The 12,296-nt window shown below is 39.4% G+C and overlaps 1 protein-coding gene across 5 annotated transcripts in view; it reads left to right on the top strand.

Annotated features, from left to right (window-relative positions):
* Positions 1 to 12,296, top strand: part of CORIN (corin, serine peptidase) — a 228,265-nt gene that overhangs the window by 134,188 nt on the left and 81,781 nt on the right. For all 5 annotated transcript variants that reach the window (XM_057309874.1, XM_057309875.1, XM_057309873.1 and 2 more), the window contains one exon: positions 9,996 to 10,109. In XM_057309874.1, coding sequence (XP_057165857.1) covers positions 9,996 to 10,109 — 114 coding nt within the window. The remainder of the gene's footprint in view (positions 1 to 9,995; positions 10,110 to 12,296) is intronic.

Raw genomic sequence — 12,296 nt, 5'->3', positions numbered from 1 at the left:
CACACTAACACGGGGGGATTTTCATGTTACATCAGCACTTCATTTCCCTACCAATTAGAAGAATAAAATTGTAAGATGTTTATTGCCTTTGAACATCTCCCCCAAAAGGAATGATCATTTAGTTTTGTGAGGCACCTCATGCTCTGTCTTCTTTTATTTATTTAACAAATATTTAATTCTATTTTAGACTCAGGACCCAGCAGTGAGAAAAACTGAAACAGTGCTTTCTCTCAGGGAGCTTATATTCTAGAAGGGAGAGTTAGAGAGAGGAAATAAACAAATAAATACCTTCTGCTGATATAAAGTACTGTGAATCATAAAGAAAGTCTTTTTTCAAGCAGTCTGTAGTTCTGGGGGTCTCAAGCGACAGCACTCTTATAGGTGATTGGCACGGTGCGCCATGTTTAATGGATGCCTAGTAGAGGTTGAAGAGGGTAGAGAAGAGAATGAGAGGATTTCTCACCTTGGAAGAGAAATACTTTTTCTGAGGAAGCCACCTTTTAGTGATAGGATTAGACAGACAGATACAAGACTGGCTTCGTCTTTAGGTTGTGACTATATTCCTCGTGTTGATGGGTCTTCATCCCTGGCCTCCTGCATCGTCAGGAGTGATCATTATTTATTTGATCCAGGCCAACCTGTAGGCAGAACTTAGTACCACTCTGCCCCCCACAAAGAATGTACTCACACCAAATCATTTTAAAATGCTTTTTAAAAAAACCCCACTTCCCTTGTTATCTACCACCTATTTATTCTCTTCTGCAGCAAAAAAAAAAAAAAAAAAAAAGTGTCCTTCCTTTCTGCACTGCTTCCTCTCCTCTTATTCTCTCTTCCACATACTGCAGGCAGACTTTTGTCCTCCTCACTCCATTGAAACCACTCGTATCAGAGTCCCCGCTGACTTCACATTGCCAAAATCTCATCCAGGCACACTGGCATTCAATTGCGATGCTGACAACTCACATATTTATATGTCTAGTCTTATCTTCTTTCCCAGACTTTGAACTTATCTATCCAGCTGTCTACGCAACATCTCTACTTGGGTGTCTATTGTGTGTGTCAGATGCAACGTATCCAAAAGGCAACTCCTGATTTTCTCCCCACGGTCTTGCTCCTCCAGTTGGCTTCTCCACTTCAGGAGATGGCAATTCCAATCATCTGGCTGGCTGGAAACTTAAAGTCCTCATTGGCTCTTGTCTTTCCCTCACTGCTCTCATTGAATGGGCCAGGCTCTAAGGGCTCTACTTTGAAAATACAGCCAGCATCCAACCATGTCTTGGCACCTTTACGGCTGCTCCCTCCAAGCCGCCATCACTCTCTGGATAACTTCACTAGGTTCCTAACACTAGTTCCTACCGCTTTCTTTGCCCCTCTAGAGTATTTTCAACACAACAGGAAAAGATCCTTGGAAACATAAGTCAGATCATGCCACTTTTTACTGAAACCTTGTAATGACTTTACTTTTATCTAAGTTACAAAGTCCTTGCAAAGCCCCAGGTAGTTGACTCCTCCCTTCCACTCTGCTTCATCTCTTGCTATATTCTCCCCCACTTGCTCTACTGCGGCCACACAGGTTTCTTTGCTGTTCCCCCACACCCCCACCAGGCATGCTCCTGCCTGAGACTCTTTGCACTGTGACTTCCTGCTGCTGAAATCTTCCCCTGAGAGTTGGTTAACTCCCTCACCTCTTTCAAGTTATTGTTTAAATGTCAACTTTCAATGAGGCTTGTCCCTGGCACCCTAATTAATATGTGGGACCCACATAATCTGTTGACTCTTTTAAAAATAACATTTATTATCTCATTATTTATTATAAGAAATAACTTTTTATTTATTGTGTTTGTTGGTATTGGTCTCCCAAGAATACAATCTCCACACAACAAGGGATCTATTCTGTACTCAACGATGTGTCCCAAGCTCCTGGAAGGGGGCCACATTGGCTAAATAAGTGAGCTAAAGAATTAGAGAGCAACATAAGCTTTGTTAATTCCACATGGCAGGTGGAGGAAGAAATACACCTCCCATTCTTCAGAAAACAACTTGAAATATCCCATTATATTTCCATTTTATAAAGGGTGTTTTCTGTACTGTGCTTCTCAGGGAGACTCAACCAACCTCTTATTATTATTTTTTTAATCTCTCCCCCAAGACAGTGCCCAGCAGCACTGACCCCTCACTCTCCCCATGGGGTTCCTTTACCCCTTCATACAGAGTTCTCTGATACCCATGCGTAACTACCCCAAACATCTTAATGTTCAACAAAAGGAAAGTTGTTCTAGTGAGTATGGCTTGGAAGGCAGGGTAAGACAAAGTTTGCTTACTTGAGCATATTCATGGATTTTCTTTCTCCTTTCTCATCTCTTATCTTTCACCTCAATCCTTTTATCAGCCCAAAGTTACAGTGCTCTCCCCAAGAGGAATTCTTGTATCAGCCGCTATAAAAGATTATACTTATGCTTTCTCATATAGTCAAATAGTCTTGTAAAAGGAAAGAGCAATAGTGGTTGACAGTAACTGGATTTCAAGCAGCCTGTAGAATGAAGGGCTAACAGGCTCTTAGTATAGGCTCAGGAGATAACAGTCTATGCCAGGACAGCTTTCTCTTCAGAGGTAGGATTGACCTGAGCTCCAGGCTGTATACAAAGGCTCAAAGACTGGGTGAATGAGGACATTATACAGGCAGTGATTGGTAGGTAATTTCTGAATGGGACTCCAAAAATTAACAATCAGAGTCTTGAGAGCATTTGCCAATATAAATGCTGCCCATAACACACAGGCAGAGAGAACAGAGAGGGCTGGAAGCAGTTGTAGAAAAACTAAAGGTCATTTCAGGATATGGATGTTATTTCAACAACCTGTTATCTATCAGAGGCCAAAATACTGCAAAGAGCTGTTCATCCTCATTGGTATATATTCTTCAGAATCCAGAGACTTCTGAAGTTCAGTTGATTCAAAATTATTCCCATCGTCTGGAAAGGTAAACTAGGGTCTTAGGCAAAATACCTTTGTACGCTGCTGTCGTTGCGTTTATACTGGTCAGTTGCCACATGCGTAAATGGAAGTCAGCTTTGGTGGTGAAGTATCTTTACTTGGTAGAAGTATCTTTATCAGATTACAATCAGTAGAATACATGCCACACAAAGGCAGGGAAATATTTTTGTTTTTTCGCTGTCGTATCTCTAGAATAATGCTTAGCACATAGTAAACACCCAGTAACTATATGTTCAAGTAACCAATGACTCTTCCATTGATCAATCTGTCATCTATTTAAAGTCCAACATGTACCTCTTAGAATTATAGATGATGTTAGTGGAAATGGTATCAAGATTGTATAGCATGTCTTCTCCTCAAGAAATCTTCCTTTGTCACCTTAAGGGCTAAGTCAAAAGGCTGTTTGAATGAAGATGATTGTTATAAGAATGTAAAATTTATGATTGAAAAATCTCTACAGAAACTTGTTATGAGCTCTCTCAGGGTAGTCTCCAAAAAACCCAGAGGTGAGAGACAATGTCATCTCATTTAGTCCAAATCACCTGAAAAATAAAGACAAACGTGAACTTTTACTTGAACCTGATGCCTTTGAACTGACCACAAATCAGACAACTACACAGCTGCCCTGGACAAGGAACAGGGTATGCGTGTGGCATGGAGGACTGGGGGTGAAGCTCAGACCTCATGATTCTGTGTCTGCGTGGCTCCATATATGACTTTGGGCAATTGTTGTCTTAACCACATGGCACTCCAGTTTCTGTATTTGTAAATCATCATTTCCCCTAAGAAAGTTGTGATAGAATGCCTGCCTGTCTACTTTATGGGGGGCTCTTTGGAAATTCCAGATAACATATGTTTGAAGTACTTGGCTAGTCAAACAGTTTCACACAAAGAAAGTGGAAATTCTGAATACAAGTTAAGGAGACATCAAACAGAAAGTATACAAAGATTATCCTAAGTTTCTAAAAATAATGTCAATTAATGAAACTATGAACTTCTAAAGAAAGAATAAGAATAAAGAAACAATTTACAATGTCCTAAAACCAAGGGCAGCCACACCTCCCACTGAGGAACCACAAAAAAGAAGTCAGTTTTGTGGAATCAGCCAAGACAGGGGGATATCAATAATCAGAACAATGCAAACAATGCTATGTTTTAAATTTGATCCAGATTTGATATATCCATACACAAGAAATGACTTTACTGGAATAAAATATATGGGGTCTTAAAGATGAAACCTAAATGTTAGGAGTATGTAATGTTGAACTTTCAGCTACATTTCTCAAGGAATCATCAGAGCCATAAGGTGGGGAATGCAATTATTCTTCTGAAGCATTGCAGCTGCTGAAATGCAGACAGATGGAATTTCTGCACTCTTTAATATAACACAGAAACAATCTCAACAATAGGATAAACACGCCTTGCAAATTTTCTCTCAACCCTAGAGAGAGGATATTGTATAGACTGGCCAGTAAAATCTTAGTGTTTTGGATTCTTATTTTATATCTGGTTTCCTGCGTCCCTTTTAGAAGTCTGTATTTGTAGGTAATAGCAATGCAGTCCTGTGCTGAATCGTCTAAGGCTATTTGACATATAAACGTGTTTCATATTTTGGCAGTTGAAGTCCATAGGTGTCATTTGTATTGATACTGAAATGGTGGCATGTAATGGAAAACCAGACATTTGTTGTTGAGCTTATGCTGATTACACATGAAGTACCATCATAAGAAACTCAATTAAATCAATGAGTACTTAATGTTCAGCAAATCAAAATTCTGATTTCTTTAATAGCATTGGAAAATAATTCATTAATTACATTTTTTCTTTGTTTTTTTGGCAATATATGGTGTTTTATTGGGATTGAAGTGACTTTTCCCCATCATATATTAACTAAGAATCTCCTGCGTGCCAGCCACTCTCCAAGGGCCCAGGAACAAGGGAAATGTGACAGACCTGGGCTTCACTGCCTGGAACATTCAGTCAGTACTTTTCCGTATTTCTAAATCTGAGTTAAAATATTCTGTATTTCTTGGTTCCCTTTAGTTAGCCGACAAAGTTCATTTCGTCAAGGAATATATCGTTCAGGGAGTGGTGACAGTGAGCAGGCAACTGGCCACACAAGTGATCACACTATCTTTTGTGGGGGGGCGGGGACAAGAGACATAGAAGTTTTCAAGAGTTGTATTTATTTGCTGTTACTCTGAACTGAGAACTCATGAAAAAATTAGCTTTTTTTTTTTCTGATTAAAAAAGTAAAACATCATGAAAGCCAGTGACATGCCCAGCCCCAAGCTCTACCTCATGCCTCACCCTGCACTTCCCCACTCCCTTGCCGAAGCCAGCAGGTGCACACAGTCTGCATAGGGGATGCCCCTTAATCACCGGGCTCTGGTGTTGAGAAGGAGGCATTCCTGGGTACCACAGAACTGTAACTAGTAGAGAGACAGTTCTTGGCAGACTAGATACACGCACCCCTATGTTTACTGCAGCATTATTTACAATAGCCAAGATATGGAGGCAACCGACATGTCCGTCCATAGATGAATGGATACAAAAGATGTGGTTATATATATACAATTGAATATTACTCAGTCATAAAAAAGAATGAAGGCTTACTATTTGCAACAAAATGGATGGATCTAGAGAGTATAATGCTAAGTGAAATAAGTCAGACAGAGAGAGAGAAATACCATATGATTTCGTTCATATGTGGAAACAAAGAAACAAAACAAATGAACAAAGAAAAAAAGAGACAAACAAAAACCCACTCTTAAATATGGGGAATAAATTGGTGGTTGCCAAAAGGGAAGCGGGTGGGAGGATGGGTGAAGTAGATGAAGGAGATTAAGAGGACACTTATTGTGATGAGCACTGAGTACTGTATAGAATTGTTGAATCACTAGAGTGTACCTGAAAGTAATATAGTTAATTAATTAACTATATGTTAATTATACTGGAATTAAAATAATGGATTAATTTATTAAAAATGGATAGAAAATCTGAATAGACATTTTCCCAAAGACATACAGGTGGCCAACAGACACATGCAAAGATGCTCAACATCTCTCATCATCAGGGAGATGCAAATCAAAAGCACAAGGAGATACCACCTCACACCTGTTAGAATGGCTGTTATCAAGGGGCGTCTGGGTGGCGCAGTTAAGTGTCCGACTCTTGATTTCAACTAAGGTCATGATCTCAGGGTTGTTTGATTGAGCCCTGCATCAGGCTCTGCTCTGGGCATGGGGCCTGCTTGGGATTCTCTCGCTCCTTCTCCCTCTTTCCCTCCCCACTCACTCTCTCTCTCTCTCTCAAAAAAAAGGCTATTATCAAAAAGACAAGAATTAACAAATGTTGGTGAGGATGTGGAATAAAGGAAACCCTTGTGCAATGTTGGTAGGAGGGGCCTTTAATATCCCATTGACATCAGTGGGTAGTTTATCTAGACAAAAAAATCAATAAAGAAACATTGGCCTTAAATGATACATTAGACCAGATGGACTTAATAGATATTTATAGAACATTCCATCCAGAAGCAGCAAAATATATACTTTTCTCAAACGCACATGGAACACTCTCCAGGATAGATTTTATGTTAGGCCACAAAACAAGTCTTAATAAATTTAAGAAGATTGAAATCATATCAAGTATCTTTTCTGACCACGACAGTGTGAAACTAGAAATCAAAAAAGAAAACTGGAAAAGTCATATATATGTGATTAAATCAAGGATGTTCATAGCAATGGAGGCCTACCTCAAGCAACAAGAAAAATCCCAAATAGGGGCCCCTGGGTGGCGCAGTCGTAAAGCGTCTGCCTTCAGCTCAGGGCGTGATCCCGGCATTCTGGGATCGAGCCCCACATCAGGCTCCTCTGCTAGGAGCCTGCTTCTTCCTCTCCCACTCCCCCTGCTTGTGTTCCCTCCCTCGCTGGCTGTCTTTCTCTGTCAAATAAATAAATAAAATCTTTAAAAAAAAAAAAAAAGAAAAAGAAAAATCCCAAATAACAACCTAAACTTACATCTAAAGAACTAGAAAAAGAAAAAGAAATAAAGCTCAAAGATAGTAGAAGGAAAGAAATAACAAAGATCAAAGCAGAAATAAACAAAGTAGAGATTAAAAATAATGGAAAAGATCAGTGAAACTAAGAGTTTGATCTTTGAAAAGTAAACAACATTGAAAAATCTTTATCCTCACCAAGAGAAAAAGAGAGAGGGCTCAAATAAGTAAAATCAGAAACGAAAGAGGCGAAGTTACAACTGATACTACAGAAATATATAAAGGGTCTCAAGAAATTATGAACAAGTATATGCCAGCAAATTGGACAACCTAGAAGAAAGGGATAAATTCCTGAACAGACAATCTTCCAAGACTGAATAATGAAATCAAAAATCTGAACAGACCAATTACAAGAAAGATGAATCCGTAATCAAAACCTCCCGACAACGAACAGACGTTTAGGATTAGACGGCTCTGCTGGTGAATTCTACCAAACATTTAAAGATTTAATACCTATTCTTCTCAAGCTCTTCCAAAAAACTGAAGAGGAAAGAATACTTCCAAATTCATTTTACAAGGCCAGCATTACCCTGTTACCAAAAACAGAGAAGGACACCACAAGAAAGAAAGGAAGGGGGGGGCAGAAAAGGAAACCCTCCTGGACTTTTGGTGGGAATGTAAATTGGTGCAGCCACTATGGAAAATAATATGGAAGTTCCTCAAAAAATTAAAAATAGAACTACCATTCGACGTAGTAATTCCATTTCTGGATGTTTATCTTGAAGGAAAGGAAAACACTAAACTGAAAAGATGTATGTACCCCTATGTTCATCACAGCAGTATTTACAAAAGCCCAGGTCTGTAAACAACCTAAGTGGCTATCAATAGATGAAAGGATAAAGAAAATGTGGGGGGTGTGTGTGTGTGTATGTGTAAAGGAATACTATTCAGCCAAGAAAAAGAATGAGATGCTGCCATTTGTAACAAGATGAGTGGACCTGGAGGGTATTAGGATGAGTGAAATAAGTCAGACAGAGAAAGACAAATACCATATGATCTCACTTACATGTGGAATCTAAAAAACAAAGCAAAGGAACAAACGAGACAAAACAAAACACATGGATACAGAGAACAGAATGATGGTTTCTAGAGGGGAGGGTGGTTGGGTGTGAATGAAATGGGGGTGAATGGGGGTCAAGAGGTACAAACTTACAGTTATAAAGTAAGTCATGGGGATGTAATGTACAGAATGGTAACTGTAGTCAATAATATTGCAATGCATATCTGCAAGCTGCCAAGAGAGTAAGTCTTAGGAGTTCTCATCACAAGGAAAAAAAAATTTGTAATGATGGTGGATGGTAACCAGACTTACTGAGGTGATCATTTGGCTGTACATACAAATACTGAATTATTATCCTGTATAATAACCTGAAACTAATATAATGTTATGTGTCAATTATATTTCAATTAAAAAGACACCGTCATTATAAGAACATTTGTAAAATACAGAGTAAAATAAAATGAAGAAAATAAAAATTACTTTTAATCCTAATACAAGGGGTAATCATGGTAACCTTTGATACACTTCTTTCTAGGCCAAATTGTAGTTTCCTCTTTTGTGTCAAATGGTGGTGTTTTTCCACTCAAATTATCTTGAACTTTGTCCCCAGACATCAAGTATTTTCTGCAGGATACTTTTCAATGGCTATAACAGTATTTATTATGAAAGTAGCAAAATTTATTTAACCAACCCCCTACTGTTGCATGGTTGTTATTTTATCATTTCCTTATTATAAATCCTGATGGTATGAATATCCTTAAAAATAAAAACTTGAACTTATTAATAATGATTTCCTTTGTATGCAGTCCAAGAAATAAGATGCTTGGTTAAAGGTTAAAAGGTGCACTTTAAAGGCATTTGATGCACATTACCAAATATTTAACTATATTTTAACACCCATTTTATTTTGAAAAGGAACTGATCCCCCCTACCTTTTTTTAAAGTAGGCTCCACACCCAGTCTGGAGCTCAAGGTGGGGCTTGAACTCATCACCCTGAGATCAAGACCTGAGCTGAGGTCAGGTGGAGCACTTCATCTACTGAGTCACGCAGGCACCCCTGATTTTTCCTTTTGTTAATGATTTTCCTTAAAAAAATCTTTCTAGAGTTTTATCTTACCTATATGGTCAGCTGTAATTTTGAAACAATTGAATATTTGTCAAATTTTGATTTAAAAAAAGAGCACCTCGTGGAACACTACATCAAAAACTAAGGATGTACTGTATGGTGACTAACATAATAAAAAAGTATTTAAAAAAGGAAATGAAGACCTCCCCCCAAAATAAATAAATAGCACCATAACACTAAAAGCAAAAAATATCAAAATGTAACTGTGTTAACGAAAAAAACCGAAAAAATTATCAGCTAATGTTACTTCACATTCCTTCTTCCAAAATAGACTCAGAAATTTTTAACTGGCATTTTTTTGTTAAGGCAAGTAAATACATTTCACTACGGGGCAGAGGGTCTCTAGGCTTGGTTCAAGCACACAATCGACTCTTTTTACTGTAACTTTTTCTGTGCAACATTGAGTAGCGTTTTAGAAGGAGAGAGGATTGTGGTGGCTTTTTTTTTTTATGTTTGTTTAACTAATTGCACTTCATTTTTAGATAACCTGCAGTTATTAAGAAAAAGACTCACATTCGGTATTTCCCCCCCACATAAGTTGCGCAATTGCTAAAGCTCCCCTCTTCTCTGAGCATGGAAACCTCTCAGGCTGCAAGCCCCCTGGGGAGTTTTCTTTTGCTTTTCTCAGGCAAACACTTGTTTGTGTCCTTCCCAGGTAATTTCACAGCTAACGTCCTAGAGGGCCCCAAGAAAACTCGGTGAGGGGATTTGGAAACAAATCTTGAAGAGCAGGGAGGGTTTTCTTGCTGTTCTTTGTTTCTCCTGATTTTTAAAGGAAAAGGGCTTATTCTGACATGGTCTCCCTGCCCTTCTTTTCCAGCGCTCTGCGGAGGGGGCGACAGCTTTCTGTGCGCCAGCGGGCTCTGCGTGCCCGGGAAGCTGCAGTGCAACGGGCACAACGACTGCGACGACTGGAGCGACGAGGCGCATTGCAGTAGGCGCGGGGCGCGGGGTCGGTGGGGGCGGGGCGCGGGGGCGGAGGGGGGGGCGTCCGGGGCAGGGGCCTGGAAACCGAAACCATTCCGCCGTCAGACCCTGACAACCGCCGGCGTTGGCGGAGACTACTGTTAGTTTGCCTTTCTGACGTGAGCAAACGTGGCTCAGCCAGTGTGTTTGCGCACCTTTCAAAGGCGCGATTCCGTTTGGAACTCAAGAGCCGGAGGTCGCAATGGAAACGTGTTTTGCATCAAGTGGCTTAAAATTGGAGGCAGGCTTTTTATTTTGTTTGGGTGAGGCTTTTGTTTTTGTTTTGGAAGTTTAATGAGTCTAAAGGTCAGCTTTTTAAAAAATAATTTTTATTTTTTATATTAGTCACCATACAGTACATCCCGTTTTTGATGCAATGTTCCATGATTCATTATTTGTGTATAACACCCAGTACACCATGCAATACGCGCCCTCCTTACTACCCCTTATCATACGGCTTCACTCATTTATGGAACAGAGGAAATAGGAAGATCGGTAGGAGAAGGAAGGGAAGAATGAATGGGGGGTAAACAGAAGGGGGAATGAACCATGAGACACTGTGGACTCTGGGAAACAAAATAAAGGTCAGCTTTCTTAAAAAGGTCCTTTTCAACAGGTCAGTGTTTCACCCTCCTGATCCTTGACATTCCTGACACAGCAGATGCAAAGCCTCTTGCTTGTTTCTGCTTTCTCTAAACCCGGTGATAGCCCGTGGTGCTAACTACTTTACATCCATGCATTGACAGACTCAGCCATAAACGTGGCGTCAATTTATTTACTATGGATTTGATTAGTTGTTTTGATTGAATTGTTTGGTGGTTTGTCTAATGCTGTCCTAATCTGCTTAGACTGCCGTACAAAATACCGTACAAAATATGGTTTAAACAGGGGAAATTTATTCTCCTAGGGTTCTGAGGACGGAGAGTCTAAGGTCAAGGTCAACAAGGTTCAGTCTCTGGTGAGAGTTCTTTTCTTGGCTTGTAGGCAGTTTCTGTTTTCCTCTGGGCTCACTTGACCTCTTTGGAGGCAGAGAGGGAGGGAGAGAGGGCGAAGGAGAGGATCTCCTCCTCTTCTTATAAGGGTACTATTAGATTAGGGCCCCACCTTTATGGCCTCATTTAACCCTTACAGTTTTGTCTCCAAATACAGTTATTTGGGAGTTAAGACTTCAACATACACATTTTGGGAGGACATAAACATTCTGTCCATAACACACACACACACACACACACACACACACACACGTATACACATATTGTATATAGCATATACTATATATATTTTTTAGCTTTCAAGTTGTTTTGCACTTATGCAACAGATAAGAAGGAAAAATTAGCCTCAATAATACATTGCAGGATTTGCCTCCAAAGCAGAGCCACATGCAATTGTGTTCTAATTGCTTTTTAATGGTTTTATAATCAGCCAAAGTTACCATGGGAAAAGCTGTGTTTTACTCTGTGTAGGAGTTGCCAAGGGTGTATAAGAGCTCATAACTGTTGACCTTAATTGAAAGGTTCTTGAGGTCTGTTTGCCTGGTGGAACATGTCTTCTTCCATGTGAAGGGTTAGGATGCTTATTTATCGTAAGTTTCGAAAGGCATTTTATTATGGTAATATTTCAGGTCAATGTTCCCCAAACTGGTATTCCATAGTACCTGAGCCCTGAAAATTGCTTGAAAAAAAATAAATTCGAAACATACTATCAAATCTACTTTTTAGAGAGTTGTAATACATATTCACAAAATGTTACAGTTTAAAAAAAAAGACATTCATTTTCCTCAAAACTATTTGTTCATATACACCCCCACCTTTATTTATTTATTTATTGTTCACACATTCTTTTTTTCCTTTTGTGTAATATGTAGCATCCTGTGGAATTTCAGGTATGCCACCGTATTTTGGTAATGTTTTCACTAAGACATTTGTTTTTATAATTTGGAATTCTCTCTTCAGAAAAACCTGTAGCATATGATTTTACATGAAAAACATTTTCATAGGATGTATACTTATATTAGGGAGTATTGCTGTGGACTTAGGAGGAAATATTTTCTAGAGCACCCACAGTAGGGAATTTAAAATGGTTCAATAGAAAACTGAGGGCTTCAGAGGGGAGGGGGGTGGGGGAATGGGATAGGCTGGTGATGGGTGGTGGGGAG

This window comes from Ursus arctos, unplaced genomic scaffold (genome assembly GCF_023065955.2).
Source record: "Ursus arctos isolate Adak ecotype North America unplaced genomic scaffold, UrsArc2.0 scaffold_9, whole genome shotgun sequence".
Classification (NCBI taxonomy): Eukaryota; Metazoa; Chordata; class Mammalia; order Carnivora; family Ursidae; genus Ursus; species Ursus arctos.
The sequence above is the reverse complement of the archived record's forward strand: the minus strand, read 5'-3'. Positions and strand labels throughout refer to the sequence as shown.